This window comes from Chiloscyllium plagiosum, chromosome 33, assembly GCF_004010195.1.
Source record: "Chiloscyllium plagiosum isolate BGI_BamShark_2017 chromosome 33, ASM401019v2, whole genome shotgun sequence".
In the NCBI taxonomy this organism is placed as follows: domain Eukaryota; kingdom Metazoa; phylum Chordata; class Chondrichthyes; order Orectolobiformes; family Hemiscylliidae; genus Chiloscyllium; species Chiloscyllium plagiosum.
Window position 1 is genome coordinate 28,773,675 of NC_057742.1, and position 26,519 is coordinate 28,800,193.

At 40.4% G+C, this 26,519-nt stretch overlaps 2 protein-coding genes across 11 annotated transcripts in view; both read right to left on the bottom strand.

The window, feature by feature from the left end:
* Positions 1-9,319, bottom strand: part of adam11 (ADAM metallopeptidase domain 11) — a 165,265-nt gene extending 155,946 nt beyond the window's left edge. For 7 of the 8 annotated variants that reach the window (XR_006309220.1, XM_043675211.1, XM_043675210.1 and 4 more), the window contains exons 1-3: positions 7,440-9,319; positions 6,931-7,088; positions 5,925-6,001 (exon numbers count right to left, since the gene is read on the bottom strand). Coding sequence is in view for 6 of the 8 variants with exons in the window: in XM_043675211.1 (XP_043531146.1) it covers positions 5,925-6,001; positions 6,931-7,088; positions 7,440-7,497 (293 nt within the window). In the remaining 2 variants the exon portion in view is untranslated. Of the gene's footprint in view, positions 1-5,924; positions 6,002-6,930; positions 7,089-7,439 lie in introns of those variants that run through there. The other variant, XM_043675216.1, reaches the window with a different exon arrangement.
* A 6,797-nt stretch (positions 9,320-16,116) lies between these two features.
* Positions 16,117-26,519, bottom strand: part of LOC122539973 (protein DBF4 homolog A-like) — a 49,809-nt gene continuing 39,406 nt past the window's right edge. For all 3 annotated transcript variants that reach the window (XM_043675220.1, XM_043675218.1, XM_043675219.1), the window contains exons 11-12: positions 23,495-23,619; positions 16,117-19,929 (exon numbers count right to left, since the gene is read on the bottom strand). In XM_043675220.1, the coding sequence (XP_043531155.1) occupies positions 18,249-19,929; positions 23,495-23,619 (1,806 nt within the window). In that variant the 3' untranslated portion in view covers positions 16,117-18,248. The remainder of the gene's footprint in view (positions 19,930-23,494; positions 23,620-26,519) is intronic.

A 26,519-nucleotide genomic window follows, 5' to 3' on the forward strand; every position in this document is an offset into this window, starting at 1 on the left:
AACCTCCAGAATTCATGACCTTGTCCTCCAAATACAGTTTAATATTTACAATGAGAATTTACAGATGCTAGAAATCAAATTACAGATGATTGGTTTACTTATTAACTGTCTATCACCCCCTTGACCACAACCTCACCTCCCATCACCAAACCATCAACTCCCAGACTGTACACAACTCCATTTCAGGGGAGCTCCCACCCACAGCTTCCAACCTCATAGTCCGGGAACCCCACACTGCCTGGTTCTAACTCCAACCTAACATTCACAAACATGACTGCCCCGACTGACCTATTGTCTCGGCCTGCTCCTGCCCCACTGAACTCATCTCCACATACCTCAACACCGTCTTTTCTCTCTGGTCCAGGAACTCACCACCTATATTCGGGACACCACCCATGCCCTCCAGCTCCTCCACGGCTTTTGTTTACCTGACCCCCGAAGTCTCATCTTCACCATGGACATCCAGTCCCTCGAACCCTACCCCTCCAAACGCAACAGGGACAGAATCCCTCTAGCCCTCGCCTACTACCTCATCAACCTCCAGATACATCACATCATCCTCCGCCCATTTCTCCCATTTACAAACATACCCCTGAAGAAGGGCTCATGCCCGAAACGTCGATTCTCCTGCTCCTTGGATGCTGCCTGACCTGCTGTGCTTTTCCAACAACACATTTTCAGCTCTACCTGTGCTCCATAAAGATATTTCCATCTGCGATTGTCTTGTGAGGTCCACACCACCCTACCAATCCACCCTCCCCTCCTGGCACCTTCCCCTGCCACAGCAAGAACTGCAAAACCTGTGCCCACACCTCCCCCCTCACCTCCATCCAAGGGTCCAGAAGTGCCTTCCACATCTGTCAGAGATTTAGCTGTAATTTCCCATGTCAATGTTGCTTCCGATGCGGTCTCCTCTACATTGGTGAGACAGGACACCTACTCGCGGAACGCTTCAGAGAACATCTCCGGGACACACGCACAAAGCAACCCCACCTCCCCATGGCCAAAAATTTTAACTACCCCTCCCACTCCCCCAAAGACATGCAGGTTCTGGGCCTCCTCCATCGCCAAAGCCTTACCACCCGCTGCCTTGAGGAAGAACGTCTCATCTTCCCCCTTGGGATCCTCCAGCCACATGGATTCAATGTAGATTTCACCAGTTTCCTCATTTCCCCTTCCCTCAACTTATCCCAGATCCAACCAACTCGGCACTGCCCTCTTGAACTGCCCTACCTGTCCATCGTCCTTCCCACCTATCCGCTTCACCCTCCTCTCTGACCCATCACCTTTAGCCCCACCTTCATCTACCTATTGCATTCTCGGCTACCTACCCCCACAGCTCCACTCCTCTCTCATTTTACTCTCAGCCTCCTTGGCCCGCAAGCCTCATTCCTGATGAAGGGCTCTTGCCTGAAATGTCGATTCTCCTGCTCCTTGGATGCTGCCTGACCTGCTGTGCTTTTCCAGCACCACACTCCTGACTCCTAACTTGTTAACTTACAGTGCAGAATAAGACCATTCAATTTATACCAGCTCACCACTCCATAAAAATTCGGCATCATCTTGAAAACCCGTACACCTATCTGCCCTTACTATCTGTTCTAAGGAGATCAACCTGATCATCTTCCCATTTAGCACAAAGCTGGAGACCTTCATCCAACTAGCCATGAAATGACACGACCAGCTATCCTTAGAAGCCACACACGCGGCTGACAAGCAACATGAGTTCGACTGGGATAACACTACTATTGTAGGACAAGCCAAACAGAGTACAGCCAGGGAACTCCTAGAGGCATGGCACTCATCCACAGATTCTATCAACAAACACATTGACCTGGACCCAATATACCGGCCACTGCAGCGGACAGCTGGGACTGACAACCAGAGGTGGCAGAGACAAACCACTATAAATGCCAGAGGAAACATCACAGAAGCGCTTCACAGGAGGCTCCCAAGCATCGAGGATGTCACCTAGACAGGGGACGAAACGTCTGCAACACAAATTCCCAGCTCGGCAAACAGAACCACAACAACACCTTCATCCATGTTGCCTTTCTTGTAAATCCCCTCTGCACCCCATCTAAAGCTTTGTCATCCTTCCGAAAATATGTATGCAGAAATAGTCAGAAAACACCAGCTGAAGCATAAACAGTGATTTCAAAATATTTTGTACACCTTCATAACTGTATTTATGAAGCCTAGGACCTCATGTTTTGTTAAAAAACAGCTATCAACTTTGCTTCCCACTTTAAAGATTTGTACCCGTGAAACCTACTCTGCTTCTGTTTAAAGTTGTACCATTTAATTTGTTCTGTTTCTATTTATTCCTTTATTTCCAATTTTGAAATTATCCCCTTTATAATACCCATGTCCCAGTTATTAATATATAAAATATGTGGCCCTACCATACATTTCTCTCTGATCTGAAATTCAACCACTCACCAATCTCTCTGCTTCTGTTTCTCCATCAGTTTTGTAGCCACACTACTAATGCTTCTTCAATTTTGCCAACAGACTACAATACACTACATTACCTAGTGCCTTTTGTCTATATAAAAATGGGCTCTAATAAGTTTATGTACCTTTTTACCTAATCTCTTGAATCGCTTTACATTAGCTGTAGGACATTTTGGAGATAGGAAAATTGGAGACTTTTGTTCGATAACATCCCTAACATTCCTAAGAAGAGGGGGAGGCACTATCCAGATCTTTCAATAAAAAAACGGTTTCAATAATTCCCAGCACAAAGCTTCTCTACCCAGCAAAGAGCAAAATAAAGATTGGCCTTGACAATGACAATCACTTTATACAAGTGCTAACATTCAGTCATTGCACCCTGTCTAAATGAATAAACAGTTGTAAAACTCACCCAGATACAAGTGGCAATGAAGATAATGCAGCTAAATTACAACTGCATTAGCAGAGTATTTGTTACAATTAATCTTATTTTCTTTATTTTGTTCATAAGTACTACTGTGCACTTCCACATTGCAAGATTGATAATGACTTTCTAATTACTCAAGGCTCACTTTCAGATCTTGCGTCAGATTTTCTTAAAAAAGTTGTTGTGTTGTTAGTTTTCAGCATTCACATCCTATTCTGTCAATCGCTTTGATTGGGATTCTTGATCTGCTACTAATTCTTGAACATCCAATGTGACCCAATACCTGATTGTTACATTGTAACACAACATACTGTCATTCCAGAAGCACTAACAAATGGGAGAGGTTCAACAATTTAGATTTTACAAAACACTTTCAAACTTGCTCTCTTCAAGACTAACTGGAGACAAGAAACCAGGCATCTGGACATGCATTGGTTTGACATCTTTTGCTAAAAATACTCATCTATTGCTCAATAAATCAAATATTTTAATAGCAATTGCAATTTCCTTTTAATTGCCACAATTTAGATGGTTAATTTTATCATCACAGGCTCTTACTTTTTCAGAGCGCTTTATAAAAAGCGATCAACAATGCAAAGTAAGACAGAAGAAAGGACACAAGCATTCCCTCTGGAATTTCAGTTCTCCAACTGCATTCCTTCCCAACTTCAGAAAGTTTTCCTCTCATACACTGTTGGGCTGGTAACCTGCTGATCAGAACTCCTTCTGAAGAAGAGAAGTAAAACTTTTCCTTTATTCCTAGGCTGCTGCGGTATGTCTCCTCATCACTGGGCAAGAACTTGGGAGGAGCAAAGGAGCAGATACTTTGGACGATTGTTTCAGATCTTGAATAACAAAAATCAAGGAACTTGGGAGAAGATGGCCAAATTCATATCCACGTGGTAAATGGGCTTTCTCTGTGATTTGACAAGTGTTCAGTGCGTACATTTTGATCAGAACATGTAAGAGGTTGGATAATGGTTTGCTTATTTCACAAAACATTATTTTCCAAAAAGCACAGTTACTTCACAATCTTCAAAATTGGTTGTCTCAACACTTTGCTGCTGAACACTCCTCAACGTTGTCATGTTTCAAATTTCTCTCAGTTCATTCAATAAATAATTTAAAATCCCCAGCATTTATGGCACTCTCAAGAGTGACCCATTAGAGGTAAAATTAGTCTTTAATGTGAGCACAAAATGGCTAATTAGAGAATCACATGCTGTTTGAACTCCTTAAAGTCAACTGAAAATCAATCAAAGGTCAATTTTATCCACAGCTGCCTCCCTGCCCTGTCTAAGTTCCAAATACCTTGAAACTTGCATTCATCCATCCCATATTTCCCAGTATGATGGCAGGATAGAACTAAGGATAAACCAAATTGATGCACATCTTAATCAATTTCTCTACATAATTGAGCTGCCTGCCTAGTGGCAGGGTTTGGGACATCAGTCATGGCTGGAAGGAGTCTTGCATTGGGTGTAGGGGGACACAGACATTGTGGTTTATGTAGGAACAAATGACACAGGCAGGATGTACATGGAAATTCTTATGGTCAGTATGAGGAGATAGGTGCCAGATTAATAAGCAGAACCCTAAAAGGTCGCAATCTCTGCATTACTAACTGTGCCATGTGCAAATTGGCATGGGCAGATCAGATGAGAGAGATTAAGATGTGGCTCAAACACTGCTGTGGGATAATTGGGTTATGGTTCATTGGAACTGACACCAGTCTGGAGAAAGTGGGATCTGTAGGGATGTGACTGTCTCCACCTGATTCTTGCTTGGACCATTTGACCATAAGACAGTAGCAGACATAGGCCATTCACTCCATTGAGTCTGCTCCACCATTGAATGAAATCATTGCAAATTTGATCATTCTCACCTCCATTTTTCTACTTTTACCACAAATCCCTTGATTCTGTTACTAATTAAATATCTGTTAACTTTATCCTTGAACATATACAGCTTTGACAGCAAAGAGTTCCACAGATTTACTGCCCTCAAGAAATTCCTCCTGATCTCTGCACTGCCTACAATGCCGATGCTATTACATCCTTTACAAGATAAGCATGCAACAAAAAAAAAAGGAACATAGGTTCTCTTATCCTTCAAACTTCTACCATTCAATAAGATCATGGCTGATCTGATTTTAAGCTCAACTCTACATTCCTGCATAACCCCCAATAATCTTTCATTCCCTTGACCTTGGTCAGTTAAAGGGGCGGGGTTGGGGTGTTAGCTTGCTCGCATTTGATTTTGTGCCTGTGTGTGTGCGTTGGGAGGAAGAGATGTGATGAGGAGCCAGCTTCCAGGAATGGCATACAAAGTTGTGTCCAGTACCTAGTATGTTAGATCCTGGGCAGAAGTGTGCTGCTGGGTCCCAGAGGAGAGCTGTAGGGTATCTGGGGGGCATATGGTGTCAAGAGGAGGCATACTTGGATGCGTGTGTGCATGAAGTTGGAAATTCAGTTTAACAGTTACTGAAGGGTTAAACTATGTATTCAATTCATAGAATCCCTACAGTGTGGAAACAAGCCATTTAGCCCAACAAGTCCACACAAACCCTCTGAAGAGTAACCCACCCAGACCCATTCCCCAACCTCTACCTCTATTGCTGTACATTTCCCCTGACTAATGCACCTCACCTAAACATTCCTGAATACTATGAGCAATTTAGCATGGCCAATTCACCTAATATGAACATCTCTGGTCTGAGGGAGGATACTAGAGCACTTGGAGGAAACCCACACAGAGACATGGGGAGAATGTGCAAACTCCACACAGATAATCACCCAAAGCTGGAATTGAACCTGGGTCCCTGGTGCTGTGAGGCAGCAGTGCTGAACCCTCTGATTTACACAGACATTTTCTTCAGCTATGGAATTCAGCAATTCCTCAGGGTTTCCCATCTACACTGCAGAAAAGATCATCTGGCCATCAGAAATCCCAGCCCCTTTAAACTTATTGCACTCTCTTGGGTCAACAATTCCACTCTCACATTCACCTGTTGTTTGACAGTTCTGAATACAATACTCACTGGTTCAAATCTAGGTCCAAAATGAAGGATGAACCAAATACTTCTATCAGGAAGCTTGCTTGTGCAAGGTGAATAAACTATAAAACAGAATAGACGGTGTTATTAAAAAATGACAATTTTAAAAATACTCCAATAGGACCTTATCTCCAAACATTTTAAATGCAAATCAAACAAAAACTAAACTGCTTAATGTACGTTTAATTCTTTTTAGGATTTGATTGGTATCTGTTACATTAAAAATACTGTAAACTGCAACTAATTCGCCAGCATTTTATTGACTTTAATAAAAACACTTGCACTTATCTAGCATCTTTCATAATTATCAGTCTCTCAAAGTGCTTTACAGCCAAGGAATTTTTTTTAAGTGTGGTCATTGCTGTCATACAGGAATATGGTGGTCAATATGCACACAGCAAGCTCCCAGCAAGACCTGGATAATGATTTTGCAATATTGGCAGAGAATGATCCTTGGGTGGGACAGCTGGAAACTACACCCCTGCTTTCCTCAACATTGTACTAAAGGGGATTATTTAAATTCACTCTGGTAAGTTGCTGAGGCTCTGGTCTCATCTGAAGAAGGCTATCTCCCATGGGGCAACACTCCCCAAGTCCTGCTTTGCACTGTCAGCCTCGACTTTCATATTCAAACCAGAACCTTGGGACTCAACAGGGACAGTACTACCAACTGAGCCCCAGCTGACGCATGCAATGCAGTGGCAGACAACACGCCTGCTGGGGAATCCTGTTCCATGTATGGTTTATAAAATTAACCTGAGAAAACTATTCAAAAGACAAGATCCCCGCAGGAGTTAAACAGGCTGTGCATACAGTCCTGTCCCAAAGCACCATTTACAGTATTGTCACTAGACAATTCATTCTGCCGAACATTTATTTGATTGTAAAAATAAAGTCTTGTCCATAATGGCATTGAAATAAAAACATCTTTAACCTTTTTTTCTAAAAAATAAACACAATTGGACACAGAACGCTAAATAAAAAAACCTACATGAGAAGCTGTGCTGTTGTTCGGGACCCTGGTGTTCAGTCGGTTGTGTTTGATTTCCTTTCCTGAGTGAACACTGTGGATTAATCGCTGAGGTTGAGTGGTCTCTTGTAAGACTAACCTGACGTTCCACCCCGCCTGGAGCTCAGCTTTGATAAACCCTTCAAGAACAATAACAACGACAGCACCGTGAAAAAGTGCACTGCAAAGATCGAAGATGCCCGATTAGGGATCGATTCTGAAATTTGGATGTGAAGGGTGACTAATTTTGTGAGGAAAAGAAACAGCCCATGAGGCGACGCTGTGGTGATGACGGGTCCCTACCCTGCTGAGCAATGCAGATCGTGTCGATGCAGCAACCGCATTGAAAATAATGGATGAATTGCAGGTTCCCAAAAATAAAGTGTAAGCTAAATTTCGCCCAGACGAGAAGGGGGGGAAAAAAAACGGATGCATCGGCATTTATCCGAAAAGCGCCAATTTTCAAAAGGAAAATAAGTGCACTAGCTTACCTGTAGGACAAGTGAGGTAGGTGATTACAACAAAAATCCAGGACGGCACAAAAGTCATGGTTGCATATCTTTTTACACAATGTTGAAGGTTAAAATCTATATTTGAAGTTTACTTTCACCCCCCACCCTCCACCCTTTGCCTGGGCCCCCTCCTCCCCGCCCCCTCTTCATACAAAGGAAGGTGTTATGATGGGGATCTGCAGAGGGGCTGGAAGCTGTCTATCATATTCCCGCAGTCTGTTCCATCAGCAACTCCGTGGATGAAAGAGGAGATTCTTTCTCATCCCGCTCCGAGCCTTTGGCACCTGCTGCATTCCAGTTCGATGCAGCAGTCCAGATAAAGCCAGCCTACATCCCAGAATCCTGCAATGAGGAACAATAATGTCACCACTGTTTGTTTTCTTCTCGATGATGGGAAATCAAACCACTTGGCTCCAATCAAATCGCGTTATTCATCAGCTGCAAAGCGAGTTGACTGAGAATCGTTTCTTTAGATAACACATGCCCCCGCCCCCCCCATGAGAGCTGTTTCTCTAAACCAGTGCTTCCCAAAATTTCCTCCTTTCCCACCCTCCCATTCACTGTCATCCTATTTGGCTTGGAAATAGTCACGGTCTCCCACTGAGAAGGGAGGTGATGGTGGGAGGGGGGACGGTTCTGTTAGCGAGAGCAGTTGTTAATAGCTCAGTCAGAGCTCGACATGGTCAGTGCTTTTCTGGAGGCCAAAATTTCAGCTCCTAACCTCGCCATTTTGACAAATCCTGTTGTAAGTGCAGCGCACCCCGTGTCAGGTAATTGTTGTTCTTAAGACTGAGTGAAACTTACCACCCGCTGTTGAAAAGTTGACTTCTTCAGTAAAGTTTGAATTTGCACAAAGGTCAGTCATTTGCTTACTCAAATTATTTATCAGAGGTCGAGATCAGTGACTGAAAAAAAAATAAGAACTTGGCCCTGTGAAAGATGTCATTCTGCAAAATGATATGCAGCATTACACAGAATTTATTGAAGGACTTATGAAATAAAAGTCTTTTCCTCTGATGAAAGGTCACTGATCTGAACTTTGGGTGGAATCCTTTTTGTCCAATAGGGGCAGGCTTCAAGGTGAGACTGGGAGGAATTTCTGAGGTGCTTCATTGATGGCCAGACACAATCCAGGCATTCTTCCCAAAGGCAGGTTACCACTAGCACAGACTACCAGCCTGGCAGTGACGAGCAGCCAACGTGCACGATTGTCAACATCCTCTGGGTCATCATTGGACTGAAGCTGAACTGGACCAGCCATATCAATCCTGTTACTGAAAGGACAAGTCAGAGACTAGGAATCCTGCAGTGAATATTTTATCTCCTGATAGTTTGGAATTCTCTCCACTTGCCTGGTTGAGTGCAACTTAAGAAGTTGGGCACCATCCAGGACAATGTAGCCTGCTTAATTAACAGCTCAGTCAACATCTGCAGTACTCACTCCCCCTTGGCACTATGGCTGCTATGTACCAAATAGATCTGGCCACTCCAGGCCAACCCTACTAACAATAAAGTTCTCCTTTGTCAACTTCTCCTATTCTTTTTTTCCTGCAAATCCACAAATGTTTAACATCCACTTTTCCAGACCATGTCCCTGTTGATGTCAAAAGACGATAGTTTATCAATGTATTTACCATGGTTTATGTGCTTACAAAGATACACTAACAATGTAATTTCAAAGTTATTACATTCTCTCTTATTCTGACCACACCTTGTTAACTCTTACATTATTAGCATGTCTCTTCCAATATTTGTGCACCTTCTTTCTCCTTTGGCTCCTGTTAACCTGCAAGTTTATTTTAAACTCTTAAACCACTGGCAAACTGCCTTGCCAGACCACTGTTACAGACCAGATGACCCCCCACCCCTTAAAATATATCAAGGAGAAAGCTTAGATACTAACTTTTATCTGATTAAAGGCAAGTGTAAGGCATTGTGTTCCAGGTGTGATTCAATTGGTCAAACTGACTAGACTTTAAGAACAAAATATATTTTGCTTATACAGCTATAATGCAAAGAATTTATAACTACTGAAATACTTAATAAAATATTATTTAACTACTACTCATCCACTGTTTCAGTACAGCAGCATCCCATAAATGTGCCTTTTAAGGTCAAATTCAGCAAAACAAATTTGCTCACTTGTTCTCTCCTCCAGTCCATGAGGAAGGTAACACAAAGAATGAATCTAGCAATGGAGAGAGACACTACAAGCTTTTTGCAGCAGCGAGAGAGCTTATTCTAGCAGCTTCAATTCTTCTCCCCCCCCCAAAAAAAAATCATCTTGAACAACTGAAAGCAAAAACTAAAACGCCATGAGTGTGTGTGAGCCTGACTCCACCCACTCATACTTGTTTGTCTAAATAAAATCCAAACATATTTACTCTGCTTTCCACAGAGCAGACATCTTTGCAACAGGTTGATAACACCTCTCTTCAAGAGAACCAGGACAGAAGAAATCTCTCATACCATCATACTACTGCTTTTGATTCTGATAAGATGTAATCTTCTGGTCTCTATTGATCCCACCTACCTGAAAACCAGTCCCAATATCCCAGGAAAATAAATTCCTCCCTCCTAAGTCTCCTATTTACTTTGTTTGCCTCTGGAATGTATTTGAGGCTTTACTTGTTAATCGCCTTCCAAGCTTCCAAAAATATTTTTGCTGGATCCCTTTCTCTTATTCTTTAAACTATCAGTGTACTCTACAGCTGTTCAGTAACATCCTTGACATTAAGAGCAAAGCAATTACAGGCTGCTTTTATTTAACTTTTCAGAATGTTCAACGCAAGAGTAGATGGAGACTGAAATTTAATTGCTACGGTCTGCTTTTTAGTTACAAACTATGCAACTGTGAAGATGATCAATCCTCATACCTTAAAATATAACACCCCATACTATCGTGGGGTGACACCCTACCTCAGGGTTATAGGGATAGGGTAGAGGGGCATGTTTGGTAGGGATGCTCTTTGGAGAGTCAGTATGGACTTGCTGGGTCAAATGGCCTGCTTCCACACTTGTAGGGATTCTATGAAAACTGTGACCCATGACTTCCTTATGGATTCATTAAGCAAGGCCTACGTCTTTAAGTATGTGTGCTATATCAGGAAGTCAAGGACACAATTATAATCTTAATTATTCCAATAGTATAAAGTAATGTTCGATGCAAATTTTATAACTGGGAGGAAGAGGTAGAATAGTGGATCCTTCCTGGCTAATTGAAGATAAAAATAAAGGTAAAGGGTGTCAAATAGCTCCATCTCAGGTGAATAATTAGACAATTACCATTAAGAATAATATCAACAGAGAAGCAGTAGTAAAGATCAGAACGAAGGTAAGAGGAGGTCATACGACCCAAATTTAAGACTATGAGGAGAATCTTCCAGCCTTAGTCCTTAAGGAAAAGGTGACAGAGTCAGTTTTGGTTTGAAACTGGATTCTCTGGACACATGCCCACCACTTACTTTATCAGAACAAGCCAATTGATATCCTCTTCATGTGTCCCCTGATCATTTTGGGAAGCAGGTGGGATGATGAGTCCATTTTGTCAAAGCAAGAATTTCTAATTAAAAGGAACCGCAGTATGTAAATCACCAGTGTTAAGATTTTTCAGCTCTCAGTAATCACACAAATGGAAAGGGGACCTCGTGGAGGTCTGCTCCAGATCTTTCAGTCTTACCTAGAGGTTATGGGAATCAGAGGGACACAGCGTTGTGCGCTCTACCAAAGATGGGAGGAAGTCGACAAGCTCTCTAACCAAGTAGATGTACATGTAAGTGGCCAAGGAGACAGCAGCTGACTTCTGCTCCCTCCAATCTGGGTACAGTTCACCAGGAGGAATCAGGACATTTGAGAGGTCAGAGGGGTGAATGATAGTTGCAGGTGCCAAGCCCAAACACTTGACTTTCCCAGCATCCCCCTGCAACAGAAAGCTCAGAACACCAAATTGGACAGCTCCATTCATTCTCTTTGCCTCTCCATTGCACCTCACATCCTCATCTGGTTGGCCATTTATCTCCCTGTTGCTCTCTCCCACTGAAGCCTTAGTTATCCTTCATAAATGATTCATCTCCATTGTCTGCAGCTAACGATTTTGAATTGTCACACCAGTTTCCCTCATCTCAGGGAAGAAAATACATAACCTGGTGACTGAGGGAGCAGGTTAGCCTCCAGTGGTAAGCACCTTGTCAGCAGTTACTCAGGTATAGAAAAAGTGAGGACTGCAGATGTTGGAGACCAGAGTCAAAAAAGTATGGTGCTGGAAAAGCGCAGCAGGTCAGGCAGCATCTGAGGAGGAGGAGAGTCGAAGTTTCGGGCACAAGTCCTTCATCAGTTACTGAGGTCTGTCCATTTGCAATTGGGAAGGTGGTCTTCTTCCAAGGAGCTTCAGGTGCCAGAAACAACCTATTGTGAAACTTTGACTCTTCTGAGGCATGAATTTTCAGCTATAGTCGAGAGGGCTCTGCACCTCTGCCTGATGACAGTGTCAATGCTCTTGTCTCCTTCCAGCTGGATCTCTCTATCCTATGGAGGAGCTTGCAGCTAAGGAGATGATGCTGCTACACACGTTGTTCCGGCTGCTGCTGGAATTGCTAATGGTGGCATGATATTTGTCCTTAGTTCACAAGAGTTCAAAGTGGAGCTGCATAATCTGCTCCCTTGCTGCAGTAAGGGCTGCCAACAAAGCACTGCTGAATGTGAGAAGTCAATAATACTCAAAATAAAAGTGAAAAATATCCTCTTATTCCGTTTTCTTCAGGTTTAGGTGACACAGGAAGTGCTATGCAGGTCAAGTGCCTTCTAAAAAAGTGTAACAGTGAAAGCACACTGAGATAAGTACTTTGAACAGTAGTCTCTTCAGTTTCACAGATTAAAGCCTTTCTAGGCTATCAGCCTCATCAGAACATTTGTGCTTACTGTGCATATCTTCTGATCTATCAGCATCTCATCAGGGCATGTTCCATACCTGTAAATCTAGGATTTAAGGCTTTCAGACTTTTCAATTAAATTAACTACCTCACCAAAATCTCTATTTACCCAACTGGTCAGGGGGCATTTCTCTGGTTCTCTTCAATGCTATCTTGGGGAAAAGCAAGAGGGTAGAAGCAGGTCAGGATCACAAACTGGCATCACCTACGAGTACTTTGTCACCTTATTTATCCAATCTGCTTCCAATGTCTTGGAATATTCTTTTTGCTCAGACACAATGGTATGAAAAGCCCATTCAGAAATGGTGCATCATTATAACGTAAGAATGCATAAAATCTTGGATCAACTGAGATGAATAAAACAAAGAGAATTGAACGAAAAGGTATCAAATTCCTGCTCTTCCTCTGTTCTCCTGGCCCAAATGACAACCTTGGCGCAAAGATGGCTACTGATTGGGAGTCAGTGGAACCTGGTCAGACTACGTGGAAGCTCTTGTGGAGAGACTGTAATGTCTATTTTTTTTAAAAGCTTTATTTCTTATTTTGCTAACTTATGCTGTTACCATAATGCATTGTAACTGCTTTTCTGTATTTTCTCTTATCCTTTTGCATCTAAGATTTGTACCTCGGCACTTTGTACCGGGTCACATTATGCACTTATCAGTGCACTCTTTTTCTTCTGTAACTTGAGTACATGTGTCAATAAACCTAATTTTAAATCTAAATGAGGTGTGCCTCTCTGTCAATCATAGTTCACTTGTCTGCAATACTGCTAATATGAAGATTTACTCCTGAGGGTATATGGAATTGTTATTTAAATGACAATCTGTCACTAAATAACATACTAAGCCTATTAACATACTTACTGAGATCATCAATTGGCTGGTAGACCTTGGTGAAAGTGTTTGAGGACATTGATCCCATGTGGAAGAAAATCACTCCTGAAATGAGCTGCATACATAAACACGGCCACATTTTTCAATAATGTTTACAGGTTATGGGCATCACTCAAGATGGCATTATTGCCCATAGCTCCAGAAGGTGATGACAGGCCTTCTTCTTTAACCTCTGCCAGTTGATAAAGATGAATGACTTCCTAGGTTACTTTAGAGAGCAGAAAAGGCTCAAGTTCCATATAATCATCCGCCGACATTTCCGCCACCTCCAAACAGACCCCACCACCAGGGATATATTTCCCTCCCCACCCTCCGCCTTCCTCCGCAAAGACCATTCCCTCCGTGACTACCTGGTCAGGTCCACGCCCCCCCTACGACCCACCCTCCCATCCTGGCACTTTCCCCTGCCACCGCAGGAACTGTAACACCTGTGCCCACACCTCCTCCCTCACCTCCATCCAAGGCCCTAAAGGAGCCTTCCACATCCATCAAAGTTTTACCTGCACATCCACTAATATCATCTATTGTATCCGTTGCTCCCGATGCGGTCTCCTCTACATTGGGGAGACTGGGCGCCTCCTAGCAGAGCGCTTTAGGGAACATCTCCGAGACACCTGCACCAATCAACCAAATCGCCCCGTGGCTCAACATTTCAACTCCCCCTCCCACTCTGCCGAGGATATGGAGGTGCTGGGCCTCCTCCACCGCCACTCCCTCACCACCAGACGCATGGAAGAACACCTCATCTTCCGCCTCGGAACACTTCAACCCCAGGGCATCAATGTGGACTTCAACAGTTTCCTCATTTCTCCTTCCCCCACCTCATCCGAGTTTCTAGCCTCCAGCAACATGATCCCCTGACTTGTCCGACCTGCCCAGCTCCTTTTCCACCTATCCACTCCACCCTCTCCTCCCTGACCTATCACCTTCATCTCCTTCCCCACTGACCTATTGTACTCTATGCCACTCTCTCCCCACCCCCACCCTCCTCTAGCTTATCTCTCCACGCTTCAGGCTCTCTGCCTTTATTCCTGATGAAGGGCTTTTGCCCGAAACATCGATTTTGCCTGTCCTCGAATGGTGCCTGAATTGCTGTGCTCTTCCAGCACCACTGATCCAGAATCTGGTTTCCAGCATCTGCAGTCATTGTTTTTACCTCAAGTTCCATATAGGCTAGATTTGGTAACGATGGCAGATACCATTCCTTAAAGGATAAATAATGATAAATAGACCATTGAAAGACACATACAAACACATTACATAGAAGATAAGAGTAGGCCATTCAGCTCTATGAGCTTGCTCCACCACGCAATAGGATCATGGCTGATCAGCTCAATACCCTGTCCCTGCTTTCTCCCAATAATTATTTAATCTTTCTTGAAACACTCACTATCCACATTCTGTGGCAGATAATTCCACAGGTTCACCACACTCTGGATGAAGAACTTTCTCCTGATTTAAGTCCCAAATGGCCTACCCATAGACTGTTACTCTTGGTTCTACATTCCCCAATCATCAGGAACATCAATCCTGCATTCATTCTGTCTAGTCCCATTACAATATTAGAGGGTTCAAATGAGATACTCTTCATTTTTCTAAACTTCAGTGAATATAGTCTGAACTGATGTAGTTTTTCTTTACAGATATTTAACAGGAAGGTCAAGGCAGTGTTAGAATTAGTAAAGGTGTGCCAATTACAGTTGGTTCTACTATAATATGTATTTCTCCAAACCAAGTTGACTTTTTTGCTTTTGAAGAGTTTAGATCATTATTTGTAGAACATGAGCTTTCCTTACCCGTATTGGCTATAATACGATTCTAGCCCCATTAGTTTAAACGGCGCCCATATAATGCAAAATTGCATTATTGTGTTCTATCAAAACAGACAGTATTTCACAGATATCTTCTGACATATGAGGCCAGTTTACATTAATCTATTGTTCTTCTGAAATTCCATTATTATTATTTGGGAGTAATTCTGATTTTCCTCTCTCCAAATATCTCTCTCAGTGGAATGAATGAACAGGAAATAATCAGAATGAAGCTGTCTCTTCCAACTGGGCAAGTAGGATTTTTTAAAACCAGTTTAAGAAACAAATGTTTTAGTCAAATTAATTTGAACAGAAGGAAGCAAAATGAAAAAAAAAAATTCACTCCCAGCTTCAGGACAACTGCTGCTGATTCCTTCATCCTTGTTTTTGTGTTATCTCAAAACATGAATATTCTAAAGCAGCCCTAGTCAGCATCCTTCTATCTTCCATAACTTTGAGACCATCAAAAACTACAATATCCTAACTCTTATTTCCATTTGTTTATTATCTGCATTGACTTATGATTTGGCAAACCTAGAATTTAAAATGCTGAGTTTTGTCTTCATTCTTTCCTCACATCTTCCCTTTCTATATCTGTAATCTCCTCCAAGAGCTACAAGACTAAGAAAATTGCGAGATAAATGTGCTCCACTTATTCCGACCTCAGGACTATTGCAGATTTTAATTACTTCAACACTGGTGTTTGACCATCACGTGCCAAAGCCCCAAGCTCTGGAATTCCCTCCATAAACTCCTTAAAACTCCTTTTAAGTTGCTCTTTAAAGCCTACTGCTCCGACCAAGATTTCAGGACAGATCACCCAAAGCTTATGTAGTTCAGTTTCAAATTTTGCTGCATAACATTCCTGTGAAGCATCTTATGATCTTTAATTACATTAGAGGAACTACATACATACCTGTGAGCTGTACTTTTGCAAATAGGTGGTCTTTAAGGTCCTTCCAGTTTTTCAAATTGATTAATTTTATGGACAAAGTTGTATTTCAACATTTAATTCAATGATTTTGCACAAAATTATTTATTTGCCTGTACATGTCATGATTAAAACTATACATCTGTACAGATTTCAAGAGCTCATGTTTTATAGTACAAAGGATTTACTGGAGACAAATTAAAAACAATGAACAAAAACCGTGCTATCAAAAGAATGACATTATGTACAGAACCTGTTCATTAAATTACTTTAAAATTGAGTTTTCATAGTTAGAAAACAATGAAAATACCGCAAGTAATGCTATTATCAATTAGATTCATTTTTAAGATATATTGACAAATGAACACTTGTAAACATCTGAATGATTAGGATAATGCAGGAAACTTTTTTCCAATTGGCATATCTAGTAACTCTAGTCAATCTAATCCAGCCTATTTTTGCATCTATCTTTACATCACACTTTGCCTGGATAATGAAGGAATTTAACTGCAATCTGTTCACCTTGTTCAAAATGCCAACAGCAGAAAAGCAGCAAGTGCTACTTTAAAGAAAAAATATTTGATTAGCAGAATTCTAGTGACAGAACTATAACAAATATCCTGCTGCTCCTTTAACACTTTCAAAGATCAAAGGCAACTACTTTGGTTTAAAAATTAATTACTGAAAATAAAACTTGTACCTTTTAACATAAGCATTTTAGATTAAACTAGATTTTTATTTAAATGTGGAGCTGTTAAGGGCTCACAACATCAGAGATGTAAATTCTACAAAAGGTAACCATTTTATTTGGGTAAAGGAAGATATAAATGCTTTTAATAACATAGATTTTACAAATCTGTCTCCATAAACCTATTTTACTTTTCCTAACTCCTCACCATATTGGTGCCCTTTATTAAATGGAAACAGCATTTTTAAATTTTTAACTTCCATTCTTTGAAGCAGATATGCTGATTAGGTGGTGTCTGAGCCAAGGGAACCAATAGCAAGACAAATAATTCAACACAAATTGGTTCAATGGATATGCACATTCACATCACAAATCAGTGAAATGGAGACGCTCAATATCAGGTTTAAGGATATAATACATTAAATGCTAGTAACACCAAGCAAACACAGATTTTTTTTCAGGCCAACAAAGGTATAAGAAGGGCTTGTGCCTTTATCCATGCCTACAGATGGTTTGCATCTAATGTTTTCTAGCATATATTTGCATTGTAGCCTTTGTTGCGTACTGACAACAGCAAATGCAAATTACATACCCTACCTTGTACAGACTGCTAACAAGCTCTACATCAATACAGGAAGTCAATAAATGCAGCAGAATGGTCACAGTTGATGGTTTTGAGTAAATATTAATGATTTTATGCAATATTTGCAGGACCATCTCAACAAGATTCATATTGCTTGAAATGATAAAAAAAAAATTCAATCATTAAATACAACTAGGTGGACTTATTTGCCATGCGGTACACTTTGTACAGTTATCTCAAAAAGCTGCCAACAGTCCCCACACTCTAATTTCTAATTTAATATACTCTTCCTCTGGTAAATGCATACACCTATAAAGATAATGTTGAACACATGAATGTTAAATACTACCACATTATGTACTCAGGTAAGCAGCCTGTGGAACATGCTCCTAGACCTACATCAATGTCCGTTGAATGTTCAGTCAGAACTAAGAGTTAAGATGAAATAAGCTTAATCTTTGCTTTTTGACAGGGAAGGCAAGAAATACTCAGCTTTTCTAATGATTTGGTACCTGACTGTGAATACAAAAATATCCTACTGTTAGGTGGAAAAGCACAATGAACTTGCTCTTTCATTGCATTACCAAATTAGAACATTGATGTTTATTTCTTGTAAGCGTTTAGATTTTATTTTGTTCCTGTTGTGTAGCAAAATCATAGTAGTTGGGAAGGGAAAGAAAGAATGCATAATAGGAAAGTAAAAGCACTTCCTTTTGACAAAGTAAGCTCTTATTTTAGATGTATATGCGCCATTTACTCTAATGCGTTGTATTTGTTAGTTTGGAATATAAACTCAATCATAACTAATTTAACCTGAGACTTAGAATGTTAATAATGATTGCAAAGTGATTTATGAACCCATTAGCCCTCAGAAGTAAAATCATTTACAATTTATGAAAAGTGTAATGAAAGAGTCAATTGAATCGTTCAAATAACTTTGGCACAGTATTATTAATTAGTATAACCGTCCAGATAGGGCACAAGTGTTAAATAACATGGCGTACATGTTTTTGCTTGACAGCTCACGAGACATTTCTCTTCTTTTTTGGTCCAATCTACTCCAGCTTTGTCCTTGAGTACAGAGTATAACTGTGTCTCATACTTGGCATCTTTCACACTAACACAAGTCTTTCGCAAGAGCTCCAAGTCAACAGATTGGTCTTTAATTTGTCTATTGTCAAGTCTTGAAGGCAACTGAATATCCCATTCAGATTCTGATGAAAAGGTATCTGTGTGAAATGTGCTATTTTTAAAGGAAGATGGATATAAGTTAGTTTGGTTGACAGAATTTTTACATCTACTGTCATCCACTTGAAAATCAGCTTTCGTACATAGGAGAGCATCAGACCCCAAAGATTTCTGGCCATTGAAGTTAAAGGAAGAAAGTAGCTGCATTGCAGTATATCCTGCTACATTTGAGTGTTCAATTTCCTCATTTGTGTTTTGAATTTCAGCTTCAACATCAAGAACAACTTGATTGCTTTGAGAAGTCAAGCTTTCTATATTTTGAAGAGGGGACAGCAAATCTTTTTCAGCTTGAATGATCGCTCCACTTAAAGGAATGGCAATTTGCTCTTCAGAATGCAGAGGTCCCCTGGGTTGAGCAAGTTGATCAGCTGCAGATGTGGTATTTGCTAAGTTGCTTGGTTTTTCTTCTGAATCCAAAATGACGATTTGTGACTTCTCCCAGTTTTCACATTCACCTTTGGCTCCACTGTTTTGCAAGTTTACAAGTCTTTCTTTACTAGTCAAAGGCCTGTGTAAACTGAAATTGCCAGTTAAATCAAAATGCTCTCCCATGGAGATGTTTTCTTCTGCGTGTTCATTGAACATGTTCTTTTCAATACAAGAATGAGCAGAAAAGGTTTTATTCAGATTTGATGAATAAAGCAATTTGGTATGTGGTTGAAAAATGTGCGCATTGAAATTACTGGTAAGGCAATTGCCACTTTTAGGGTAAGAGAAACTATCACATACACCAGTCAAATCATCCAATCTGCATTTTGGACTTCTCTCAATTTGCGATTTGGTGTTGTCAGAGCGTTTGCGTTTTTTAAAACTATAGTTGGTATTTGTTGTAATTATATCACAAGCAGCCTTCCATGAGTTAGGAATTGCCCCTACGCAATACGAAGCTTCAGCTGATGTACATTTCACATGTTCTTCTTCATCTGAAATTTCACCTTTGTCAGCACCATATTTGTTTTGCACAATACTAACTTCACCTATTTGTTCATTAACAATGTAGCAAGTTGTCCTCTCTGCTGATATTCCTGCGTTGAAGTCTAGTAAAATACAACCTGGGGGTTTTACCTCCAACTGTTTAGGGCATGCAGTTATTTGACCCAGAGAGCTCAAAGATGCCAGTTCATGTTCCTGCTCAAGGGGGCAGGATCTGTGTCCATTAAGTTCCAGGCTTTCTGCAGTTGGCTTATCTGTTGTTTTGTCAGATTTCACATGGTGCTCATCAGTTCTTTCCAGATTTTCTACAGGAAGGTTTATCTGTTGGCTTGCAGCCATAGGCTCAAGTGGACATCGGTCTTCTCCAAGGACAAAGTCATTAACAGCCTGTATCGATTTTGCACACATTTTGGACAGTAAAATTCCAGAGCTTGAAGCAGGTTTCATGGATCTGAAATAAAAACATAAACCTACATGAACATACAGGTGTAAAATTCAATATACCTGAAATCTTGCCATTGTCCTGTATAATTTTTAAGTGAAGTTGATGCTAAGAGTTCCAACTCCTGCATTTTGGAATTTTAATTATTCAATTTGTTCACCATTAATCAATTTCAACAAATGCCACAGTGTTCATAGGGGAAAAAAATCCTCATTTAGACACAAAATAGATTATTTTCTAATCTTTTGGAGTTTGCCTTTATTTAAAAATGGGGAAACAAAACACCTTGAGTATTTATTTTTAGAATTATAGACTGGTCCAGGCAAAGGAATAAAAAATGGTTATGACACAGAAACAGACCATTTAGCCCAAACAGTCAGCATTGACCCACACAAATAAGTAGTTCTTATCATATTTATCCACCCTGTCCTTATATTTATTCAATCCCATTTTCGTAAAGTGACACTTCTGGTACATGCTAATGAATGCAAAAGGTAAAGGAGCCATAGGCACAGATCCCTTGGTTGATAAAGGAAAGTGAGAATCTGATGAAACAAAAAATGATGCATATCGGGTGAATTGTACGTTTGGAAATCAGGCTAAATATGATAAGTTGTGGGAGGGGGGGGAAATGGATGTCAAAGAGAGAATGTGAGAATAGAATGTCAGTGAACACAGAAGGAAACCCAGAACACTAACTGGCGTAGAAACATTAAGAATGTAGAAAGAGGTGGGGTGGGGGTCTATTAAAGACAGATCATAAGAAATGGGAGCAATAAGCCAGTGAATCCACCAAGCTTGCTCCACATTCAGTAAGATCACAGCTGATCTGACCATGGTCATCACAGCTATCTTTTATTTGTCGGAGAGCCCTTAACATCCTTGTCAATCAAATATCTGTCGAACTCATTCAGTGATTCTGCTTCCAGTGTTCTGATTGGAAAGCCAATGATCTAAGAAAAGAAATTCCTTTGCATCTCTGTCTTAAACTGGAGTCACTTTATTGTCAAATTGTATCCCCTAGTTCAAAGTTTGCCAAAAAAACATGCTTTCAGCACCTATGCTGGTAAGCTACCCTGGAAGCTTCTATTTTTCATTAAGATCACCCTGATTCTCTTCAAATTAAAAAAAATAAAATTAGTGTTCGAAGTTCAACCTTCCCTCGGAGGACAACCCCTTCATCCTGGTAAGTTGCCCACTGAGTTCCCGCTGAACTACTTCAAATGCAAATACCTGTCTCGAATATCTGTAAGGAGGCAACGATTAAAAAGCTAATATCAGTAATGGTAAACATAAAACTACTGCATTGTCACTGCTACAAATCAGAGGTTTTATAAGGTTATGTTTTGGGATTGGATGGAATGAAGAAATAACAAAGTGACCGGTTCCAAATTCTGCTGACAGCAAGTTTCAGTGGTTTGGATGTTAAAGATTAACAAGAGCCGAGGTTGTTGGGGAAAAAAAACACAAGGTTTTCATACCTGTAACTAATGACAAAAACAGCTGTTGTAACAGCTGTTAATCTCCAAAGTTTAAGGTATGAGGTATGTCAGGTTTTGGAAATGGTTCTACTTCTATATAAATATGGGAGCTTGAAGACTGACTAATTATAATTTCTGAGGAGAAAGTGAGGACTGCAGATGCTGGAGATCAGAGCTAAAGAAGGGCTTATGCCCGAAACGTCGATTCTCCTGTTCCTTGGATGCTGCCTGACCTGCTGCGCTTTTCCAGCAACACATTTTCAGCTAATTATAATTTCTACCTGGATGCAAGGTCTATTTGATTCACAGTAGCACGAGGATAGGGTGCGAGAGAGGAGAGTTGAGAGTGTGGTGCTGGAAAAGCACAGCAGGTCAGGCAGCATCTGAGGAGCAGGAGAGTCCATTGGAAGCCCTATCAGTTTATAGGGTGCTTTCCTAAAAATATCACTAAACCCTATACTTTATTGAAGATTCTGTCAGAATGAGACAGAGGGAGTCAAAAAAAGGGGCAGCAAGTAATAACAGACAGCTTGTGCTCAGATTGGAGAGATAAAACTAGTGAGGATTTAATCAATACTGGAAGACTCACCAAATGTTTTGGGAGCCTTCATCAAAAAGCCAGTTCAGGGATTAGACGTTACTTTCTATTAATTCATATGTTATGCATATTGCTGTTTCGACCACCACTTATCAACATCCCTAATTGCCCTTGAGAAGGTGGCAAATCAGCAATCAGTTGATCTATAGGGGTAATTCATAGTGGTAGGTACACAGGCAGTGTTGTTATGAAAGGAGTCCCAAGATTTTGACCCTGGGATGTTGAAGGAACAACACTATGGTTCCAAGCCATATAATGCAAGCTTGGAGAGGAGCTTGCAAGTTGTGGTCTTCGCATGCATCGGTTGCCCTTCTAGATAGCAGACATTGTGGTTTAGCAACTAGTATTTGGTACACATTGCTGCCATTCTACATCATTGATGGATGGAGGAAACGTTGAAGGTATTGGGTGGGGTGCTAGTCAAGCAGACTGCTTCATCCCGGATGCTGTTGAGCATCTTGCATGAAGTTGAAGTTGCACTCATTTGGGCAAGTGGAGAGTATTCCATCACACTCTTTACTTGTGCTTTATCGGCAAGCTTTGGGAACGTGGAGGTGAGTTTCTCACTGCAGAACTCCTAGCCATTGGTTTGCTCTTGTGACTGTAGCCTTTTGTAACAAATTTAGTTTTTTTGTCACGCGTAACTTCCTAGATTTGGAATTTGGAGGATTAAGCAAAGTCAAGGCAGATGGTTAGATTCTCTCTTGTTGAAGATGGTGATTGCCTGGCATTTGTGTAGCATGAACATTATTTGCTACTCAGCTCAAGCCTGGATGTTGTCAAGGTCATGATGCATATAGACATGGACTTGCTTGGTATGAGTGGACTTGAATATGGTACCAACATCATCAGATCATCTTCAAAACATTTTCAAAACTTTAAATTTAGTTTTTGTCTTTCAAAGAGATCATGCCATTGTAAAAATCCATTTGGTTCATTAATGCACTCTCATCCTTACCTAATCTGGCAAATATGTAACTCATTAACTGTTATGGGTAATGGCCTAGCAAACACTCAATTCTATCAAAGAAAGGAGATTGCCATCATCTTCTCAAGGGCAACACATGCTGGTCTTGCCAGCAGGATTTTTCTTTACTCCTCAACATCTCCTTTTGTCCTTTAAGAGATTCTCCCTATGAAACTACTGTTTGCTGTTTTGGACTCATTTGAAACAGGAATCTAACCTCTTCCCAATAAGGCCCAGAAGACTTGGCCAGAACTATGTTATGTGAGGATCTTTAGTCATCATTGAAAAATACAATCATATTTCGAAGATGAAATGCAATATATTTTGTGGTAGCAATTATTCCCCTATATTTTAAAGTCGAAAACTAGAAGTTCTGTTTTATAATTTGACAGTGACTCAATACATTCAAGTGATGTGAGGGAATTTATAAAACAACAAAATTTTCTGTTTAACAGCATCCTATAAAATATTCTTAATAAACAGCGCACAAAATTGTTCTAGAGTCAAATATATATAAAAGAGTCTTACCGATGGCTGTATCCATCACTTTGGTACTCTACAAATTCATTTTCTAATTGAGACATAATATCGTCAAGGGCTGCAAACTGAGAAGGGTCACTGGCAAAGTCTTGGTGCTGCTTGGAGAGAAGATGCTGCAAAAGAAAAGTTCATCAAATGTTTAACCTTTCCTACTTTGTTTTTTGTTTAAAAAATGTTGTAACCACAAACTCAATTAGTGATAACCAATTAGTTCAGTACTAGAAAGTATAACCCAAATAATACCTTGACTTTTATGTCTAGCATAAGTAATACATTAAAAACTTTGGCTCAGATGTTGCAATGAAGTGATGCCAATCCTCACTGACCAAGAAACAACCGGCCAATAAGTTCCCTCTAAGTGTTGATTTCCCCTTTCCTGATATCAGTGAGGATCAGGCACCACATTACAGGATTGCTACATTTCCGGTAACAGATATAACCAAGAAGGGCAAATAGCCAATCCCATTGAAGTATACTTTCAGGCAGATGAGAAAGTTTAAACTGTCAATTTTCTTCTCTTTTAATTTTTTTGAAATAATACACATGGAACTTTATTTGAAGTTCAAAATGAAAATATTTAAAACATGATACAATTTGGTGAAAATTAACATTTCAGAAATATAAAACTATTTTCTCAGGATCAGTGTTGTTTTTATCTAAATCATTTTGGACGTAGGTTTGCTCGCTGAGCTGGAAGGTTCGTTTTCAGATGTTTCGTCACCATACAAGGTAACATCTTCAGTGAACCTCAGAATTAAGCACTGGTAGCGTAACCTGCTTTCTGTTTAGATGTTTGGGTTTCATTGGGAATCAAGGGTTATAGGGAAAGGGAAGGAAAGTGGAGTTGAGGGTCATCAAATCTGCTGTGATCTTACTAAATGGTGAAGCAGCCTACTTCTGCTCATATGTTTATGGTCTTAAAGTGGTGCCTCGAAGTCAGTGGAGCAATAAGGATGAAAGCGATCATGCCAGAAATGTTTAGTTTAAAATGGCAACAGGAAGTTATTTACAAAGCAAGGCACTTTTGAAAGAAGATAAAACAAATAAAAGTGCGATGTCAGAGGAAAATGGGCAAGTTTGTTGGTAAAATTTCTTTTTTTTCCCCTCTCTAAACTAGGAAATCAAGAATTTAAGCCGGATATAATAGTAAGTAAATTAATAAAAAGCAGGTTTAGAGGCAATAAATAAAATTGGTAATTTAAACAGGTGCAAACTAGATTTTAAAAAAGGGAATGAAAATTACTTAGATGGGTGAGTGATATTGTTTGCAATCCTACATCATGAGAGACATAGCTTTGGACAGTGCTGGGAGTGTGACACTTTGAAGTTTGCAGTTCAGCTAAAGGCACTAATGCTAATAATAATGTACATGAGAGAACAGCAAGGGTAGAAATGCAGTTGTTATTGTTTGCATAATTATCTGTATCTGTCAGAGTCCACAACATGCCAAAGAATATAATGCATAGGAACGTGTAGGAATAATACATAGGATTAATAATGCACAGGAATATCCTGCAAAGGGAAGAGAAGTGAGCCAGATGTTGTGGTACGTTATTATCAGTGGCATAGAGAAAGCAGGGATTAGGGTCTAAATCATATTTTCATGAACTAGGGAGAAAATCAAGTAGTAGTATCTCAAAAAGTAGAAATATCTAAATTACACCCTCTGCAAGTGAGAATGGAAATATTAAGATCAAGAAAATCAATTTGTCACTTCAGGGAATGATGCAGAATGGAGGATTGCAGATTCTTGGGGCATTAGGATCAGATCAGAGACAGGATACACCTATTAAAATGACATAGTAATTTCCTCGTCATGGAACCAACATGATTGGGACCAATGTGCTTGCAGCAAAATTCACTTGGGTTGTTCTGGTGAATTTAAATTATATAAGCACTGAGAAACCAACACAGAAGTAGAAAGGAGGAATACAACATTAAGGGGTGAGAGCTTGGATAGTAGGCGAGAAGAAAGCAGGACCATATTAGATATGTTTGAGGAGAAAGTGAGGTCTGCAGATGCTGGAGATCAGAGCTGGAAATGTGTTGCTGGAAAAGCGCAGCAGGTCAGGCAGCATCCAGGGAACAGGAGAATCGACGTTTCGGGCATAAGCCCTTCTTCAGGAAGGTGCTAATGTAGATTGACAAAGGAGACAATGAGAGGATTCCTGAAGAAGGGCTTATGCCCGAAATGTCGATTCTCCTGTTCCCTGGATGCTGCCTGACCTGCTGCGCTTTTCCAGCATATTAGATATGTGCAGACTGAGAAGGAGTCTGATGAATACCAAGTCAGACTCACAAAATGCATAATATAGCGGCTTTATGTTGCACATTTTAAGCACAATTAACTATGTAGGCACATCATGTACTGTCAAGGGGAGCATGGCTTAAAAAAATAGAGAGGTTTGGGCATTTAATATTCAAGTGTTCAGAGAAGAAAGGGATGAAAGAGAGGACTTCTGGAAGAGACAAAGACAGAATCTATTTGGTTACAGTTGAGAAGCAGAAAAGGGGATGATCACACAGTCAGGTGCATCTAAAGGGCTTCAAATAATATAAGATAGAAAAGTAAATCTGCAAAAGCCATAGAGTTGAGAGCTTGGGGGATTTAAGTCACCCAAATATTATTTTGGATATTGGGAATAAAGGCTACGGAAGATGATCAATTGTGAAAAAAGTGTTTGAGCTTGCCTGACTATTATGTCCTTAGTCCAGTTAGGAAGGAGGCATTGCTAAAACTGGTGCTGTGGAATGAGGTGGCCAACTGGACCTAGAATGCACAGAGGGTCACTGTATTTTAAAATATAGATTAACGCTGGATTAGTAATTAACATAGAGCAAAACTTCAATATTGGATGAGTAAACTTGAACGGAATGAGAGGAGAGCTAGCCAGCGTGAAATGGAACACTGGAGATTTTTAAGGAAATGGGGTTTTAGAAACAGACTTGGTTCATTCCAATGAGGTGGAAAAGGTAAAGGAATGCGGTAAAATGGGGAGGGAAGAGAATGAAT